Source organism: Excalfactoria chinensis, chromosome 1 (genome assembly GCF_039878825.1).
Source record: "Excalfactoria chinensis isolate bCotChi1 chromosome 1, bCotChi1.hap2, whole genome shotgun sequence".
NCBI lineage: Eukaryota > Metazoa > Chordata > Aves > Galliformes > Phasianidae > Excalfactoria > Excalfactoria chinensis.
Window position 1 is genome coordinate 72345369 of NC_092825.1, and position 20877 is coordinate 72366245.

Here is a 20877-nt window from a genome sequence, read left to right on the forward strand (position 1 = left end):
TGGCCAGCAGGGACAGGGAAGTGATTCTCCCTCTTTACTCTGCTCTTGTGAGTCCCCATCTGGAGTACTGTGTCCAGGTATGGAGCTCTCAATACAAGAAAGACATGGAGCTGTTGGAAAGGGTCCAGAGGAAGGCAACAAAGATTATCAGGGGACTGGAGCACCTCCCCTATGAAGACAAGTTGAGGGAGCTGGGCTTATTCAACCTGGAGAAAAGAAGGCTGTGGGGTGACCTCATTGCTGTCTTTCAGTACCTGAAGGGAACCTATATCCAGGAGGGGAGTAAACTCTTTGAAAGGGCTGACAATAGCAGGACTAGGGGAAATGAATCCAAGTTGGAGGAAAGATTTAGGTTGGATGTTAGGGGAAAGTTCTTTACTAGGAGAGTGGTGAGGTCCTGGAACAGGCTGCCCAGGAAGGCTGTGGATGCCCTGTCCTTGGAGGTGTTCAAGGCCAGGCTGGATGGGGCCCTGGGCAACCTGATCTAGTAAATGTGGAAGTCTGGTGGCTCTGCCAGGCAGGGGGGTTGGAATTTTATGATCCTTGAGGTCCCTTCCAACCCAGGTCATTCTGTGATTCTGTGAAAAATATGCCATTGTTTGATGATGAAATACTAACTGACCAACATTACAAGTCATGGTAAATATAATATATATGTCTTTTTGGACTGTAATTTTGTATTTCTGCATCAAAATGGTAAGACAAGTATGATTTATTCAGTTGTAAGTTTAACACAGGGATCTATCTCTGGTTCAAGGTCTGTGTCATGTTGGAAATACTGATGGTCATTTTGGTAAACAGAAATGACTAGACATGAAAGGAGAGAACTGTACTGCAAAAGAGGATGTTGTTTTGCACATGAGGAATCAACAGTCAGCTTAGGCTTAATTTTGCTGACTACCATGCTTCTACAACACCGTGACTAATGATTCAGAGTAATGGATTGGATTCTAAATTAAGCCTGCTCTGTGAGGAAGTCAGACTGGTTGTGGCTGTTATTTCAAAGTTAAAATAATATCTTTTTATTTCACATTCATAACACTCTTCTCAATCTTTCTCAGAAAAAAAAAAAAAAAAGAAAAAAAGAAAAAGCAATATGCACATTGGTTGCATTGTCACTGTGTTTAGCAAATGTCATTTTTACCCTTCTCGATTAGTAGTAATTTTCATGCGAATATTCCAGCTCATCTCAGTCAACATGCTATGCTGAAGTACTAGTGTTCTGAGGGATGATTCACAATTTCTTTAAAACAATATAGGAGAAAATGATTTCAATGTTTTTTTGTTTGTTTGTTTGTTTGTTTGTTTCTTTTAAAATGAGCCTGTTCAAAACCAAACATGTTGTTATATAAGATTTAAACTGTCATCTTTTTTTAGTTGTTTCTGTAAAAGATTTATAAATGCTGTGAACTCACAACTAAATTCTAAGAAGTTTAGAAGTTAGAAGATGTGACTTTCTACCACTTTGCTCTTTGTGCATTGAGATGAAGTCTCAAAGACATTGAAAAGAAATTTTTGAAAAAGACTAAGGAACTCACTTTTCAAACTGGAACTGGTCTGTGTTTCATCTTAGATTTGGTTTGGTTTCATCCCAGGTTTGGTCCTGGTTTCATCTTAGATTTAATTTTCTCTATAGTGGCTGATATGATTCTGTATATTGGGTTTAGGATAAAAACAATGTTGATAACACAGTGATGTTTTAGTTGTTGTTGAACAGTGTTTAAAATGAGTCAAGGATTTTTTTGCTTCTCATACTGCACTGCCAACAAAGACACTGGGGTGCTCAAGAAGCTGGGAAGGGACAGAACCATGAAAGCTGACTCAAACTGGTTAAAGAGATATTCCACCTGAATATTCCTCAAAATATGTGTTTTCTTACCACAACATGGTAAGAAAACACAAAATTCTCTTTAAGTAGTGAGTCTTGGAGTTACATTTTTTGCAAAACCCATTAATATGTTTAGCCAGTGCATATACACCTAGCTTCTGAGGGAAAAAAGAGGGTGAGAAGGGGAGATGAGAATGCAGTTAGGTGATGTAACTCATATAGAAAGGCTAGGGTGTAGTGTAGTAGTAAGGGCAAGAGAGGAGCTGCCATGAATGGTGTGAGAACTAACTATACCTTCCTCTATCTAATGGGTAATTGCAGTAAAAATATAGATAAATTCTTCTCAGAGATACATAGAACAAAACATTAGTCCCAAGTTCTGACAAGAGAAATTCCAGTTGAACATACATAAAAAATGCATCTGTGAGATTAGCCTTGAAGTTAATGCCCATAGAGGCTATGAAACCTTTGCTCTTGGAAACATTCAGAATTGTCTGGACATAGCTCTGAGAAACATAATCTAGCTTGAAGTTAGCCCTAACCCAAAATAACCTCTGCTCCTCTGTTTTGCAAATCCACTATCCTTTTTACTTGGATATTTTTTTTTATTTTTTTTATTTTTTATTTTTATTTTTTTCTTTCCTGTTATGTAAAGAACTTTAGTAATTTAGAACAGTATTCTTAATATGTCATCAGGTCTGCCTCCCTAGTTCTACAGGCACTGCCAATATGAATTGCATTCAGTGCATTTTAGAGGCATACCTTGTATCTAGCTTCTTTGGATGCTCCTTTGTTCTTGAAGTGACAAGACAGTGCCTGATGAGTTTTAATAAACTTTCTTGAAGATCCCAGTCAAGGCAAAAGTGACTTGCTTTCTCATTTTGCCAGTTCTGTATTTATTACTCATCGGAGATGTGTAGCTATTATATTTAAATTTCTGTTTTGTGTTTTGAGCTCAGCTCTTGATCTTCTGTGAGTGGAAAGTAAAATAAAAACTTTAAAGATGTGTCTGTTTCAGAAATCATGTCATTGTGTCATTAGTATTTTAATGTACAGCTTTAAAAATCACAGAATCACAGAATTGTAGGGGTTGGAAGGGACCTCCAGAGATCATCAAGTCCAACCACCCTGCCAAAGCAGGTTCCCTACACCAGGTCACACAGATAAGCATCCAGGCAGGTCTTGAGTATCTCCAGAGGAGGAGACTCCATAACCCCCCTGGGCAGCCTGTTCCAGTGCTCCATCACCCTCACTGTAAAGAAGTTCTTGCTCACATTCATGCAGAACTTCCTATGCTCTAGTTTCTGGCCGTTTCCCCTTGTTCTGTCTCCACACACTGATGAAAAGAGTCTGGCCTCACCACTTTTCCCACCACACCTCAGATATTTATAGACCTGGACCAGGTCCCCTCTCAGTCTTCTTTTCTCAAGGCTAAACAGACCAAGTTCACTTAGCCTTTCTTCATGGGGGAGATGCTCCAGGACCTCCACCATCTTTGTGGCCCTCTGCTGGGCTCTTCCCAAGAGATTCCTGTCTTTTTTTGTACTGGGGAGCCCAGAACTGGACACAGTACTCCAGATGAAGCCCTACCAGGGCAGAGTAGGGGGGGAGGATCACCTCCCTCGACCTGCTGGCCACACTCTTTTTAATGCACCCAAATCAATGACTTGGATTAAATCCTGACATATATGACTGACTTTCTTATTCAAGTCTTAATAAGGTTAGGCTCAGACCTTGTCTTAGTTATTTGTAATAGGTTCTTTACTTGCTGGATTGCTGAAGAAAGGCTATCAGCTAATTGCATGTAGCTGTCAATCTTGCATTTTGTTTCACTAATACCAACATAACAGACACTATGTATGCTGAACTCATTGGTGGTTTCAGAATCTTAGTGATTGGTGGTTTCAGAATCTGAAACACCCATATGGAACTCAGCAGTCTAATTTTTCCTTTTGATCACTGTGATTTGAACATATCCAGTTCTGTAGTACGTTCTCTAAGTTCATGTGATGGAGAAGCGTGTGTTATGCTTTCAATGTGATGTGAAGAGAAGTACAAGTTAGTATTCCAGAGCCAAATATGACTTGTCTTGGCATCATCTCCGAACAATTAATCACCAGTGCATGGCTTGAAGTTCTATTGTCATGGTTTTGTGCTGTCAATATTCTACATCATGTGCGGTATGAATCATTGGCTGAGGGTACAAATCCCTGCTTAGATTCCGAGATCAGACCAGATCGGGCGTTACCAGGGTGGGATGATGTCATGATGTAGAATATTGACAGCACAAAACCATGACATCTATCAAGGAGCAAGACAGATAAGCAAAGCCAGAATCTTTCCTCTTTAAGTAAGTTATAATCACCTCAGTGATTAGCAGAAAAGGAGAATAAAAAACAAACACTATTTTAAATTTGAGAGCCTCTTTGTAAGTGGAGAGGACAGAGAAAAAATCTGGTAGAATTCCTTACCTTGAAGTTCTAGATTCATGAAGTGTTGACAGAAAGGTATTTCTTGAAGATTTTATGTTCCAAGCCCTCACTCAATGTGTTGTTATGAGCTGATCCCTCAAAAATGATAGCAGTATTTGGCAGAAAAAAAAAAAAAAAAAAAAAAAAAAAAAAAAAAAAAAAAGCCAGTAATTTAGTGAGAAAAGTTGTTTACCCTCATTCCAGGAAAATGAAATAAAGTGATTTAAAAGAACTGCAAGGAACTGCGCTGCAAATTGTATTTTTTCTGATAAATTATAGTTTAATTTCATTCTCCATAGATACCATGTAATACAATCCCAAGACCATAATCCCTAGACCTTAGATAAAAATGGAGGTACTGTACAGTTTTCATTAAGGGAAAAACAAGAGAAATATCATTCTAGAAAGTGAAAAGCTGACAAGCTTATCCTAGCAAAATAAGAACCTACAAAAAGCTTACTGATGAGCAGTACTGTTTGCTTGCATATTTAAGTAAGCTTTATTTATAGGTGATTTAAAAGATTTTTCAGGCAAAAAATAGTCTCATCCAATATATGATGGAACATGTTTTAGTGTGCTGCACTATAGAGGCTAGATGATGCATGCTGACTTACTTTTTGACAAATTACTTGTGATTAAATGGTTCATACAGTAAAAATACATATGAATAATTATAAACAGCCAATATTTACATATAAGCATATTTTTAAGAAAAACAAGGAGTGTAAGTGGATGGGGAAGCTACAGACATCTTAGTAATATTGGAAGCAATATATATATATTTAAAGACATTAACTCATTCCAGCATACCACTGCACCCTTGAGAACAGCATTTGCAATTTGAAACATATTTGAGACGTTAATGAAAGGAAACACTAACTCCCTAGTTTTTAAAATGATTTTGCATTAAGAATCTTGCAGACAACTCAAATAGGCAAAAACTACATGGCCACAAAACATGAATTACCCACCATTTCAGAGACTTTGCATTCATCACATTTAAATACTATGTGTCTGATTTCAGAAGGTCTCATGCAAAATCCAACTATAAAAACTCACCACAGAATATTTGCAATGATAAAAAGCTGATATTCTTTAAAGCTTTTACAAACATCCAGTTATGAAGGTGAATTTTAGAGTTCATGGTCCACAGTTTCCAGATGATATTGTAAGAGATACTTGTTGATTCTTCATAAACTCACAGCTCTTAAGTACATTTTACTCAGAGTATTTCCCAAAGCTATAATTTGTGCAGTTAATTAGAGCTGAAATGTATCACTGTCTAGATCCGTGTCATCATCTTTCCATAACTGCATAATTAAAATCGAGTAATTGCAAAATTAGTTCCTATTATGAATAAACATTTTTCTCATGTACAATATATATCATATTATATATACTATTTTATACTATATTATAAAGTATTTATATTGAACATAAGTTCAGCTATCATGTCTTTTAGTAGTCTTCGATATTGAAGAAACTGCCCTAATGACTTGTAACATGCAAAGTTTGGAAGAACCAGAAATTCATTATAAATAGTCCAATTTTATACGTATCTTCTGCCATCCTAAAGTCAAACAGAATGCTCAAGTCTGTTCTTTGTTTTCCCCATATGTTTGACAAAAGCTGTAGTTCTGTATACTGTACATTCACAGTGGGATCCCAGACCTCTATGCCATCTGTAAGAGGGATTATGTTATCGTTTTCCACTGGAGTAAGCATTCTAATATTTAATATAGTAATCGTGAAAACATTTGTTCCTAGCTTGGAGTTCAGCAGCTCAGGACTTGATAGAATTCATTTAATCTCTCTGCAAGGTTTCTTGCTAGCGCATTTTGTAGTCATTAGATACTGATGCTTCACATAGCTGTCCTTTAAAATCCAAGTCTACGGTGAAATCCAGGTCGCGCTGTAGAATTAAATGGAAATGTAAGCATGACCATAAATCCAGAGTTTGAATTCAGTTATTGCTCAGTTTGAAAAGACCTGCTCTTAAGAGTTACATACTGTGGTTTCTGAGTTCTTTTGTTTTGAAATGTCGCTAGCATTGAAAAAGCAGGATGTAAGAAGTATAATGTCATCATGCAATCTTTGTTTAGGGTATATTGTATTCTTTTCAAGACTGCTTTACTGTCCTGGTTACAATTAGAGGGTTTCTGAATTGCTGTGCTATCATAAGTATTCTATAATAGTTTTTTAAAAGCATGTCCCATTGAGTAAAGAACCTTCAAGCTACCAGTTATTCCAGAACAGATTAGGTAAACTTCCCACCGTAAGCTAGCCCTTAGTCTTTCTTTTTCTTATAATTCTTTGTTTTTTTTAAAGAAGCATTACATAGTCTCACAAAATAATGAAGGTGTCTCCCTAGAGGCCTTTGGAAGACTTCATATTTCAGAAAAACAAAGTGCTAAAAATCATTTTTAATCTAAGAGTACTGAAATAGTCTGTCTTACGATAACTATTAAGAAGATTTTAATTTTACCACCTGCAATAGATGTGCGAACAAATTAGAAATTTATTTTTCCCTCAAGAGAAAAGGGCAATGAACTGATGTATTCAATGCAAAAGAAGATATTTCCATTCCCCCTGAAGACAACATTAAAGTGGGAATCACACTGTTCTCCTGTATTCTCACAGAAAGGAGTAAGTTTCAGAAGTGAAAGTTATTGTTTTAATGATAGCCTTAATTTGTGTTTAATTCTTCCCATGTATTAACACTTTTATGAAAACTGTATACAATTTAGTTTTGGTACAAAAATAGGACAAGTAATGCAATAAAAGAAAGTGATGGAGTGTTAAGACTCACTGCAGTCAATTAATACAATATTCTAACAATTACAATAATAGCATGAATGGATTATTATCACACTATATTCATGTCTGTATGTGATAACTGTAGTAATAAAAATCAAGGAGATTTCACTAAAGGGTTCTGGCAGAAAATGGTACCACTGTTTCTCACAGAAGCAATACTTCTCATACCTTGCTTTTCTATACTGTCCGTCAGACTATGTCCCATAGTCTCCTTATAAGCTAAAAGAAGCCTTAATTAATTACATCATCCCATAGCAGACAACTTGAGGACGTTCTTGGTCATCATAGAGTGACATCCATCATGTTTTGGCTTTGGTCTTGAATAAAACATCAATATTTTCCATAGATAGGCACAGTTTTGAAATAACCATAGGGAGTTCGACTAGTGAGTTCATACAGAAGTTCAACTGAAATCTGTTACTTAATTTCCTGAAAGGTGAATTCTTGGGTGCTGAGTGGAAAATGTGTCTCTAAGTATAGAATTTACTCTTTGATCATTCTGTACTGGCAGGGGGCTATTATTTCTGATTTTAGTGACAGTATGAAGAGACCCTTGCCTGCTTTTTTCACAAAATTTGAGTCTAGATTATTTCAGAGGGCAGTTGACTTGGTGACGTAGCTGGACGATTTCTTCCTTCCCTTGCTAGCTGCTTTGCAAGCTGTCTTCTGTAATGTAAGAACTATATTATCATTGCAGTCATCAGCTTTGGCAAAGCTACGAATATAGCTAATTACTAAAATATACAAATTTAGTGTTTTTAGCATACTCACTGTTTCAATTATACACATTTTATTTACTGCTGATTATCATTTGTCATCAGTAGAGTTTGAATTAGAAGCAATGTTGCTGACTTACCACATTTTTTGCATTTGGTTTCATGGATATTGTCCCATAGATTTCTTCTCCTCGTCTCACAGTTAAATAGTCCTCTAAGTAGAAAACAGTTTGCTTCCAGTGAGTATAGGGAGCATCGGGTGCTAGAAAACATATATAGGCATTATTTAAAGAAATTTGGTCTTTGTCTTATAAATCAAATGAAGACTTGCAAACAATTGAAAAAAGGCCTAGAATACTTCTAACTCATATACAATATACAGTTAACTTAAGCAGAACAATCATAGCAACACAATTCTATTGACTTATAGTGGTTTGTCATCTAAGTTTTACTGGAACATGTCAGAAGTGATTACACTCAGAAAGAAGGATTCCATGTAGAATATTAGTGAGCATGACAGGCACTTTCTTTATGCGTTCCTATTAACTTACACACATTCAAGTTGGGAAAATCTTTACCACTATGTAATTTGAATGTCAGAAGTATATATTAATTCATAAACAGAAAATCACAAAGGAACATGCATAAAATGCTAACCATGGTGACACAGAAGAAACCTTTGATTCATGATACTGAAAGAATACAAATCAGAGATTTCAGGAGAACATGTCTGGGGAAAGGGCATTTGAACCTGTTCTTACTTTTTTTTCTAACAGCATATGCTGTGGATGATTGACAGAGATGGATACCAATCTAAATGAATTTCTAGTCTCACGTAGTAGAACCACTTCAATGCCCTTTGAGTTTAGAACTAAATGATAAATTTTGCCAAGTTCTAGTCTTAGTTAAATCTGGGGTTCCTTTGCACAAATATTTTAATTAATTAAGTTTACTAGAATTGAATGCTCACTTCGGTTTGTCTTCATTTTATATTTGTCTTCAGGACTGAGCACATGCTATTAAACTATTTTGTATTTAGATTTTTTTTTCCCCCCAAAAAAACTCCATTGCTGTTCATTATATTTGGAGGAGAACGAAAATACTATAAATCCTGAGGATGGCAGCACACACTTTGCAATCATGCTTCAAAACTTCCAGTATTACTCTACTTGCTGTTCAGAAATGCTTGCATTTTCAAGATAGGGAGACCTGAAACAGATTATCCAAAACTTAGAACTCTTGCCTGATGTCAGAATACAGAAATGAAGTTAATCTCAAAGACAGATGACAACACTAAATCATCATCTAGTTTAATAGAAAGAAGTGACTGCCTCCAAAGAAAGGTGATTTTGTCCTAAAATAGGTGAGAACTGCCTTTTATCTTGTTTCATTACAGGAGAATGTAATTGATGTTGCATACAGTTGGCCCCAAACTTCAGGGCAACTAGAGAGAGAGAAGTTCAATGTCACTCTGACAACACCTACATAAAACTGCAATCAGCACCTGCTTGTGACAGGTCTGCTTTTGGAATGACTATTTCAAGCATATTTTTGAATGATGTATCCAGTAGTTCCCTTCTACTTGTTAATGTATTACTCTAGTGTAGGAAAAAAGAAATTATTATTATTTTATTTTTCACTCTGCCTTAGCCATTAGTTTATTTGGATACTTACAGATTTCTTCATATTGTGTAGGGATAGCTGATCAGGAATTACTTTGTTTAATTCTACATTTACTACACCTCTAAACTTTAATTGACTGGTACTGTTTGTTTTAGTTGTCATTTCTCTTCAGCAATTTTACTTTTTCTGTTTCACATATTTGTTTTTATCCTTGATTTAAATACAAAAGGTCAAGCAGTCCCTAGTGACTAGTCCCTAGTCACTGGTGACTTTTGCCTGTCACTGATACCTATAACAGTGTGAGAAATACTGTACTGTAATGACTTTATAGAATGACCAGGGAAATGTGTTTGATGAAAAATATAAGAAACTGAGGTACCAAATAATATCTTCCATATGGTTATTCTAGAAGAATAAAACATAAGTTTTCACTCTCAGTGAAAAGCTGAAAGCACCTGTACGGGGAAAAAAAGGAGAAGAAAAGGGAAAAAAAGAAAATATTTCTAAAAACTCGTAACTTACATTAGATTCCATTGACACAAATGGTGCTAGTAACAACCAGCAATTATTGCTTATTGTTCTCATCATTAAAGCAGTTACAAGATTTCTGCATTTCTTGTAAAAATGGTTTATTCACTCTGTCAAACCATTCCTCACAGGAATGGAATTATTCCTTTATATATCTGCTCGCCTAGGTAAGTTAGAATTTCATGTATGAATTGATTGAGCAAATTTACATAAGTAATATCTGCGTTGTTGAAAAACTGATAATTTTGCTTTAGATTCTGAGAAAAGCAAGAAACATTTGTGGAGTTTCAGATTTCATGGAAGCTGGGACCTAGAGCTGCTATTTCTCACTGAGGCAAGAATCCTTTATTTCTTGTTTCCTACAAGAAATATGATACAGGATTAAGATATAGATGCTGATGAGCATGAACTCCAGGATTATAATTCTTTCTGAGCTGTAAGATTGGTAGCTATTGTGAAATACTGCCACTTCTTTTGCAGAATTCCTACAACTGTCCTTTCTCCATCCTGATCACTACCTTCAAGGTGATTATAGTTTTTATCAATGAAATGAAAACTTATTTTTATGATAAACCCTCATGTACCATCTGACTGGTAGTACTGACAAACAGCTTGAAATAGAAATGGAACAGAAGTACAGATTACCTGTAGAAAATCCCATCTTCTTGTGGCACTTTGTAAATTCAATATTAAAATATGTGACCAATGCATGAATGTAATCATTACGCTGAATTTGGAGGCAGAATGCTGAAGTAAATGCCAGTTCTTCAGTCTTCACTGTATAAATATCTACTTCCTGTTTTGAAGAGAATGAAGTAACTTTTTAGATTCAGATGTCTGTGACTAAGGTAATTGTTAAGGTGATGTACTTAAGCATTTTATTTAATTATCAACAACTAAGACAAATGTCAATAATTTATGATATAAGAAATTCATGGTACATTTTAATATATTAAATCATCAGCAAATGATCCAGTTACCTGCCTGAGTTGACTATATGATAAGAGAGGCCAGTCATAGAAGAGAGTGTGCCCTTGGGAATGGGAGGGAGCAGTGACGGGAGCTGGAGGAAATTAAGGTAAAATGATACTTCGACAAATACAGGTACAATGGATGTTGAAATGGAGATATGTAACCCAGTTTTAAGATCTTTCCTCTCTGGTACAGTCAGCATAAGGAAAGATGGTAGGTTTTTTTTTGTTGTTGTTTGATTGATTGATTTTTGTTTTTGTTTTTCAATAAAAATAAACTTACTTGTTTGAGTGTTTCTGGGAGGGAATATTCTTTGACTACGTCATGTTAAGCAGTCAAAACATTGCAAGGGACTGTTTTTTGCTGATAATGTTTTCTGATCTTGTGTCAGACAAAGGTTTCTAATTAGTGGCATAGAGATATTACCCTTCAACTGTACAAAAGCAAATTCTGTAAATTCTTTGATTGTTTGGAGCAAAGATGAATCTACAAAATTACTTATTTCTATTGATATTTAAATCACAGTTTTCAAGGCTAACACTATTTATTTATTTATTTATATGTCTCCTGGCTAGGCATTGCTTTTATCAGAGGTGCTTCCAAGTCTGATGATAGGGATGATACTAAATCACATATATAGAAATATTATCAATTACATCCCAATGCTATGGAAAATCTTTCCTATCAATTTACTTTCTGATATTCTCATAAGTGTCTCAAGCTCCACTATCTTTGTCAGAGCATATTTAGCAGGAGATCTCAAAATACTTTGGTTTCTGTTATTAGGAAAATCAGTTTCAACAACAAAATCATCCATGCTATCCATAGATGTTTTGTAGGCAGAAATGCATAATTCCTCTACTGCTTCAGTGTAAACTATGAATCATATCATTGATCTCACCAGCATTACTTCAGATTTACACTTCAGTAATGGAGAGCAGAGATTAGAATGTCCATGCAGAATAGAGGGATCTTTTGGCAATTATACTTTATAACCTAAGAGAACTGTGTAAAAATAAACATTAAAAATACAACCATATTTCTGTTATTGGACTCTCTGTAACTCTCTACATATCACATCTTTCTGATAAACTGAGAAGCTATGGTGAGGAGATTTAAGCAAGTTATTGTTTTGGTCCATCTTTCTATTTGAAACATTCAAAAATAATCTAATTGTAATGAAAATGATTCTATTACATTCCTATGTAACCATGACTCACTACAGCTTTTATCTGAAAAGTGGATTTTTTACCCAGTGTGCAGTGCACCAATTCCTAGACGGTCAGGAGAGATATTGCTTTTTTATTTAGGCCTAGCACAATAATGCAAGTTTCTTCACTATGTTTGTACATTAAATTCCCAAATATTCCACCTATCCAGTACAGAAGAAACATCTACTACCTACATATTCATAAGGTTAAGCAATCGTGATACTTCATCCCTTTTGGTTAATTTCCTGACTGCACTTCCACAGGGTCGTTTGGGGGTCATGCATGACCCTTGATGTACTTCATTTAGAGAATGCTCCCCTTACTCTTTTTATCCTCAAGAGCAAGTTTTACAAGAACAACTGTCCTTGATTTATCAGATAACATCAGTGATAAAACACTCTGATTTAGTATAAGCAGTACTTGATAGAAGAATTTTATGTTCATATTGATCAAATATAGACAATATACTGTTCCTTTCAAGGGAAGATTATTGTTTTCATTGTATGTATCTCCTCCCTTAGGAAGTTTAGAAATATCTACTTGGTATCACAACTATGAATATCCATGCTAATAAATGGTCATTTAGAGCTGGGATAGCCTTCAAACAGCTAGCTCCACCCCTACAACCCTCCCACTCCAAAAAAACAAAACAAAACAAAAAAACACCCCATCAATTAAAAAAAAAAAAAAAAAAAAGTGTAACAGTAATAAGAAATTCAGAAGTATGCTGGAACAGACAGCAATATCGCTATGTGGAAATTGTGATCAAAGTCCAATGCATATGTATCTTTTCTCTGAGCTGTGTTGGCTCTTGAGGGTTAAGTGGTTAAAAAACACTAGGAAATACTTTAATTAAAGAAGCCAGTGGAAATGTTTCAAAAATACCAATATGCTGGGTAAAATTGTTTCACTTTTGAAGGGTCTTTTAAGAACAGATACCTGCTGTTTGAATTTATTTCTTCATTAGCATGCAGGATATTAAAACCTTTTAGGGGGCTAAATAGATTATTTTTGAGCCTGGCCTGATAACTATTTTGCTGGTATTATTCTGTCAAGTGTATATTCTTCTTTTAAACTACACAGTTCACTGAACATAACTAACAGATCAGTAGCAGAAAGCTTTATTTATGTAAGTAATCCCACATATGGAGGATTCCTGCATGTGAGAGGAATTTTAGAGCTGTCATGTGTTCCTGTAGCCACAAATTCTTAACCTGGTTTTGTGACCATTCTGTCTTTTATGCAGAAGAGGGTAGGAGTTAATCTCTGTCTGCAAGAGTTGGTACTGGGAGAGCACAGCAACATTCTGGATAAGGCTAAGAATTAGTAATATACACAAAAATTTGGTTCCAATTCTGATTTCATTGTCTGGAATAAGCTAGAGTTATTTCATCAGACCCAAGCAATTCAGAAACTGCAAACAGAAATAATTTACTCTTTCTCAGCAGCTTGCCATTGGTAATTTTAAGCCTCTTTTTACAAGAAGGTAAGTCAATTAGAATTCATATTTAATACATCATGTCTCTCGCCTGTATTTGCACATTTATAATTCTAAGAGTTTAAGTTATAGTTTGCCAACCATTTATAGAAGTAGTCCAATGAGTACAGTCACAAGGAGCATCTCATTTTGAGGCTTTCCATATTAAGTATTGCTTAATTTATCTGACAGTTGAGCATGTGCACCATACCAACTTAATCTACTTTTAAACTAATTTGAACTAATTTAAAACTTTCTAAAAATGTATGTCTTATTATTGTGATAGAATTCTACAATGATGTCTTCTCTAGCTAATTAGAAGAATACAAAGATATTAGTAAAGCAAAAGCAGCAGGTCTCCAAAGAATCCTTCAGTTAGATGTAAACATTCATAATTAGATGTATTTGGAATTACCAAACCTTTATTAAACAGGCATTGGTCACCACTTGCTTTGGATCTACTATGTCCACCAAAGGCTCCTTCATGGCAACATCCCTAATACAGGTCATGTCAAAGCCGTACACGTTCTCCCACCCTGTCAATGCAAATGGATGTGTCAAAAATCAGCAGTAATAATACAAATATTCTTTGCTTCTCAAAGCATATTTCCTTTGAAAGTATTTATTTGATCAGATGATTTTGTTCTCATTAACTCTTTGCTGAGTGCCACAATTGTCTATGTCGTTGCTGATATTTTATAGATAATGCAGTACAATTTTAACAAGTGGCCTGTGTTTTTGGATACCTCCACCCTAAACTGAGTTATATGAGACTTGATGATTATTCAGAGTTCTAGTTATCTGGGAGTATTGCTCAAAATCATAGAACATGTTAGACCAAGACCTAGAAATGGCCTTCAAGAGTATTCTATCCTTTCCTATTCATTTGGGATAGTATTTCATTAATTTTTAGGCTGTTATTCAGTCACTTGGTTTTACATATGCTCTTTTAGAAAGCAAATAACAGAAGTAGAATTTCATGTGTGTTTCAGCATTTGGGAGATTCAAAACTTAATCCACATTTATATCATGACAAAAAGTGAAGTATCCTTCCTCTAAACTATTTTAAATCCATACTGACCTCCAGCATTTAAACTTCTGATTATACCAACAACTGCCTTTTGTTTTTTCCTTGAATTAATGGGGAAAGTAAACTGGCTGCTTTTAAGGTTGATTCATAAAATGAAAACTTCAAAAAACATGAAATGTTCTTATTAAACATGTGAATCAAGTTTCATTCAGCAGTCTATTTGAAAGTCTAAAAATAATGTCATAAACTAGTTGAGTATTACAGCCTGTGTTGAATAGAAAGCTGGCTAGAAAAAATTAGTGAATATTAAAAAATTATACAAGTACTATTTGGACAAGTGTCAAATGCACTGGTGTGTTTTTTTTCTTCTTCCTCCCCAGAACTGTGGTACTGGCGTTTCAAGTAGATTATGAGTAAAGGAACTTCAAATTTTATTTTGAGAAGACAGATGTTTTTACAATGATTTTACTTTTGACCCATGATGACTTTGTCATATGCATTGCAGTCCTATGTACTGAAACTAAGTGTGACTAGGGAAACACTCAGCTTCTTTTTCTGAGGGTAATTTTAGGGGAAAAGGAAGAATTAGGCATTTTCATCTGTAGGTGGACTGGACCAGCAAATTTTGCTGAAACTTTTGTGTATGTCTTTAATTAACAAAGCTGCTTAGGAATTTTGTCTTTCCTTGAACACCCCCAGGCTCGGTGACTCCACCACCTCCCTGGGCAGTGCATTCCAGTGCCTGACCACCCTTTCTGAGAAGTAATACTTCCTAATGTCCTGAATCTCCCCTGCCATAGCTTGAAAGCATTCCCTCTAGTCCTATCACTAATGACATGAGAGAAGAGGCCAAACCCCAGCTCACTACAACCTCCCTTCAGGAAGTTATAGAGAGCAATGAGGTCTCCTCTGAGCCTCCTCTTCCCCAGGCTGAACATTCTCAGCTCCTTCAGCCTCTCCTCATACAGTGCTCCAGACCTCTCACCAGCTTTGTTGCCCTCCTCTGAACACGTTCTAGGGCCTTGATGTCTTTCTTGAAGTGAGGGGCCCAAAACTGGATGCAGTACTTGAGGTGTGGCCTCACCAGTGCTGAGTACAGGGGAACAATCACCTCTCTGCTCCTGCTGGGAACACTGTGTCTGATGTAAGCCAGGATGCCATTGGTCTTCTTGGCCACATGGGCACACAGCTGGCTCATTTTCAGCCCATCATCAATCAGTACCCCCAGGTCCATTTCCTCTACACAGTCTTCCAGCCACTCTGCCCCAAGCCTGTAGTGCTGTCTGGGGTTGTTGTGGCCAAAGTGCAGGACCCAGCAGTTGGTCTTTTGAACCTCATCCTATTGGATTCAGCCTGGCTATCCAGCCTGTCCAGATCCCTCTGTAGGGCCTCGCAGATCAACACTTCCAGCCAACTTGGTGTCACCTGAAAACTTACTGAGGGTGCACTCAATGCCCTCATCCAGGTCATTAATAAAGATATTGAAGAGGACAGGCCCCAGGACCAATCCCTGGGGAACACCACTTGTGACCGGTCGCCAGCTGGATTTAGCTCCATTCACCACCACATTTCTTAACCTTTACAATTCAAATGCATCAAGTTAATTTTTCTGTTGCTATATTGATTAGGAACAAAACAAACAACTAAAACAGCACCCAAATGAAAAGAGTTGTCTTTTTGGTAGTGTTCACTACCAAGTGTGTTATGATTTTAAAGGAAAGGGGGCAGATGTAGCTTAGATGTTAAGAAGAAATTCTTTACTGTGCCTGTGATGAGGCACTGGAAGATGTTGTCCAGAGAATTTGTACTTATAGATTCCCCTTTCCTGGAAGTGTTAAAGGCTCAGTTGGATGAGTTTTTAAGCAGTGTGATCTAGAATAAGCATCCCTTTCCATGGCAGGGGAGTTAGAATTAGATGATATTTAAGGTTCCTTTGAACTCAGACCATTCTGAGATTCTAATTTTAATGACAGTTATGTGGGATGATATTTACCAAATCAACAATGAAACTAAATCTCATAAAATACACATTTTAAAATAGATTTAGAGTTATCAATATAGCTGTAATCGTTCTGTCATTCTTGTCTCTGTCCTTTGCATGCTTTAAATTATTGAAAGTTTACTTAATTTTTTATCAGACTCAAATTGTCTTCGTTTTTGTTTTCATTGGAATTCTGCCCTGGCTACCATGAATTCGTGTCTTTCGCAAGATGTTCTCAGTGAGGAGATTACAGCAGGCCACTGTAAGTCAAATATTTTAGGTAAATAACAGTAGAAAAGAGTTTTTGTTAAGCATGTACTCACAGTGAATTTTGAAGTCCTTGTACTGCCTGTCTTCAATTGCTACCACGTACAAAGCAGCTCGGTCTGGAAACATTAGCCCTCCTGGTTTCTGTTGATGAATTGTGGGGAAATGGATCTCGTAATCTATTCACCTGACAAAGACATCACATTTTGAACTGCACATACAAAAAACAGACAAGCACCACTTGCATGCCTTTTCTGTTTTACTTCAGATTGTCACATCGGCTTTAATCTCAGCAAATCTTGAAGCCCGTAGCAATGCTATTAGAGAGCGTCTATATGAATTTCACCACTAGTCAATCAAAACCAAATCTCTTACTGATAATCTTTTTTTTTTTTTTTTTTTCCACTAGAGCCTACAAAATTGTACTGGAGATGTAACTGTCTCTTGTTATGAGAATGGTAAGAGAAGGAAAGCTTGTAGTCAGAAAGTAAGTGTTGATCATTTCAGAGAGGAGCATAACATGCAGGGCACCTACCAGCCATTTATCTCGTGCGAAGATGACTGTGTTTAACATTGACTCATAGAAAAGACAATAACCCATCCACTCGCTGATAATGATGTCAACTTTATCCACAGGTAATTCAACTTCTTCCACTTTACCTTTAAATATTGTGATTACTGAAAAAAAGAATCCAAAGAAATATATTTCACGTAATAAAACACCTGACTTTTTGCTAGTGAAAGTCAGGTTGGCCTTTTCAATGTCATTCTCTTCTTAACTGCCTGCAGATCAGGAATGATCTCATGAGACTCAGATAACCTTTACTTTATTTTAAAGTTTTTTGCAGTAAGTGCAATAAATTTAACTTTTAGCATCACTATAAAAGGAAAAAAACCCCACCACCAAACTAATAAAGCACATACATAAAAACCAAAAGAAAAATGATCTTACCCTGTTTACAAAACCATGACAACCTGCATGATCTAATTTCTCATGCCCTAATGAATTTAGTTTTCTAGATTATTAACAAAGTAGAGCTAAGAATCCACTTAAAATATTTAAACATTCCTGTAGAATTATGTGTAATCTCATTATTGAGATATTAGAGATTTATGGAGCTACAGTGTAATTCTCAAATGCTTTTCAAATATTATTCTGGCTTTACAGTGAGAAAACTGAGACATTGCATGAATCATGGGAAACTGACTCAGCTAAGAAAGTCAAATCCAGCCTGACTGTATGTAAACAAGGGAAGTTGTACCAACACAGTTCTGTCACAAAAAATTATTTATTATTCCTTTCTGCCTCATTATCGGATATTTTATAAAATATTGGTGTTTTTAGTCTGAATCTTCTTTCTAGTTTAGATTGGATGGCTTTTCACAGTTATCTAAAGGGACTCTGACAAAAAATTATTGTCAGATAATTTGTTAGCTATGAGTTTCAAGGACTTAAAAAGAGTTGAAAGAATATATGCAACAGAACACCAGATCTTCAGTGATACAACTCATTACATTAATGGCAATGTGGTAAACTACTTACAGTAGAGTGGGGATGTGTCACTGCAAAAGCAGGTCAACAAGCAATTAATAGAACTAGTTTATATTAGAGTAGATATTTTACTTAGAGGAAAACAAATACTGATCCATATGTAGTTCAGTTGTAACAAACAATTTCCTGTTGGGATCATCACAGTATTTTCCAATCATTCTTGATTTTTTTTCACATATCTTCTATTTTCAAACAGTCTAAATTCTTGAGAACAATATTTTTTTAGCTTGTGTTAGTCTGCTATTCTTTGTTGCAGAGGGGCAAAGTCCAGTGGTTTTGCATTTTGTACGTTTGTTACCTTGAGAAGATAACAGATGCACTTTAAATTCAGGAAGACTAGAGAAAATTTTACTTTCATAAATAATGGACAGCATGACTGTATAACTCTTAATGTCTGGCAGTTTTCATTTGGTGGTAAGCTTTACTGTTGAAAGTAGTCAATGTTTAGCGGGGGGATAAGTAAGGTACTTTTACTTAGCTATAACTAGGTAAGACGTTTAGTATTTTTTAGAACTTAGCCCAGGAAAAATAAGGTTCATTTTTTCCAAAGTACATGCAGTACTAGTCATACTCTAACCAGATATAGCTACTATATTTTCACAGTAAACAAAAACAGATTGGCCCTATATGAAGTTTGGAAGTTCTCATTCAAACAAATAACATGAAATGTCATCTGGTGAGAGGAACCAGACTGGATAAGAATACAGTTTCCTTCTCATTTCCATTTGTTAAACTTGTTCCTTTGCAGTTTTTGCAGGTCAGTGGTTGGTTAATGATAAAAAAATTGTTCATGTTTATATGCTCCTGCCATGAATTGAATTATCTTTAGTTCACTTTTTTTCTTTTCTTTTCTTTTCTTTTCTTTTCTTTTCTTTTCTTTTCTTTTCTTTTCTTTTCTTTTCTTTTCTTTTCTTTTCTTTTCTTTTCTTTTCTTTTCTTTTCTTTTCTTTTCTTTTCTTTTCTTTTCTTTTCTTTTCTTTTCTTTTCTTTTCTTTTCTTTTCTTTTCTTTTCCTGGGAACATTCATTACCACAACTATTTTGGAGTGAATATTAGCACTGTTAACAGCTGCCAGTGTGACACATCTGCAGACTTGGAAGTCATCTGTTTATACCAAAACCAGCCACAGTATGAATAGTTCCTCCCACTTCCCTTTACTTTGATGACACATTTTCATTAGGCACCATATGAGAACAAACTGTGCTATCCCCAGCTGTTATTACATCTGTTCTCAAAACAGCATCTTTTCTCTTGGCTTAGACCTTATTAATTACTCTGCATATTAATGAACAATTAGGTGGGGGGAAAAAAAAAAAAAAAAAAAAAAAAAAAAAAAGGAAAAATTGCCATAAGCAGGAAGATCCTTTGACTCAGTACCTGCTCACATTAAATTAAATGTAAATGTATGTCAGTGTAAACTGTAAATCATCCAGTCTTCTGCTAGAGCAGAGCAGTCTCATTTTTCAAGGACTTGTTCCTATTTAAATGAGAATTTGTCTTTGGAAAAAGTATAGAGAAGACTAACCTCTGGAGCACACTGGATCCTTCTTGGAGCCATTTGAACTCACAAGGTAGTGAAATGAATCTGACAGAGGAGTGGCCTACAAGATGACAGTACTAGAACAAGATAAGTCAGAAATAAGAGTAGGAAGGAAAGGGAAAGAGATGGGGGACTTCCTTTCAGTATAGATGACCTTAGGTGTTCCTCATTTTATTGCAGCCTTACAAATTTGAACTATATAGAAGGAGTTACTTCAGCAAAGAGAGATTAATTTTTTTCTTATATTAGTTTCAGTCTGATTGACAAATACGATGATTCTTAGGATGTCTATCCAGTCCACAGAGGATCAAGCCAAATTATTCATAAGGGATATGAATACAGAGCTAGAAATGATATTAGGTCTGCATCTATCACCAAATCTCAAGTGTGTCTGCCTGTAAATTGAAAGACTGTTTGGGGATGTTTTAATATATATGCATTTAAATTGGAGTATTTCCACATCTTTGGAAATTTTACAGTTTCTATTCAGGAAAGAAATGTTCTCAGTGATACTGCTATTCTGACAATTAAATATTTTGGTGTGTATGTGTATTTCAGTATGTTTTTTTTGAAAAAATACATTTTTGTGATGTTGGAAGTAAGAAGAAACAGTAATAAACCTGTAATGATTTGGAATACTTTTTTGCTCAGAACAGAAATTTCAGTTTTAATTTATGAGTGTACGTGCGTATGTGAGTTGATTCTATTTAAGACATAAAGGTAGAACTTAAATGGTACAATTTATTTGAAAGGGGAATTCTGTTGTTCTCACTGCCTTGCTAAATCAAACTGCCATCTGTTACTTCTGTTGTCTGTGAGTTTGTAAGTGTAGACGTAATTCCCTCTGTGAGGAGTTGCTCTAGTG

At 35.6% G+C, this 20877-nt stretch overlaps 1 protein-coding gene across 3 annotated transcripts in view; it reads right to left on the reverse strand.

The window, feature by feature from the left end:
* Window positions 1-4566: 4566 nt before the first annotated feature.
* The window catches only part of PRMT8 (protein arginine methyltransferase 8), a 46911-nt gene continuing 30600 nt past the window's right edge, over window positions 4567-20877 (reverse strand). For 2 of the 3 annotated variants that reach the window (XM_072349944.1, XM_072349948.1), the window contains exons 5-10: window positions 17457-17599; window positions 16978-17065; window positions 14064-14179; window positions 10629-10779; window positions 7973-8094; window positions 4567-6211 (exon numbers count right to left, since the gene is read on the reverse strand). In XM_072349944.1, coding sequence (XP_072206045.1) covers window positions 6128-6211; window positions 7973-8094; window positions 10629-10779; window positions 14064-14179; window positions 16978-17065; window positions 17457-17599 — 704 coding nt within the window. In that variant the 3' untranslated portion in view covers window positions 4567-6127. The remainder of the gene's footprint in view (window positions 6212-7972; window positions 8095-10628; window positions 10780-14063; window positions 14180-16977; window positions 17066-17456; window positions 17600-20877) is intronic. The other variant, XM_072349954.1, reaches the window with a different exon arrangement.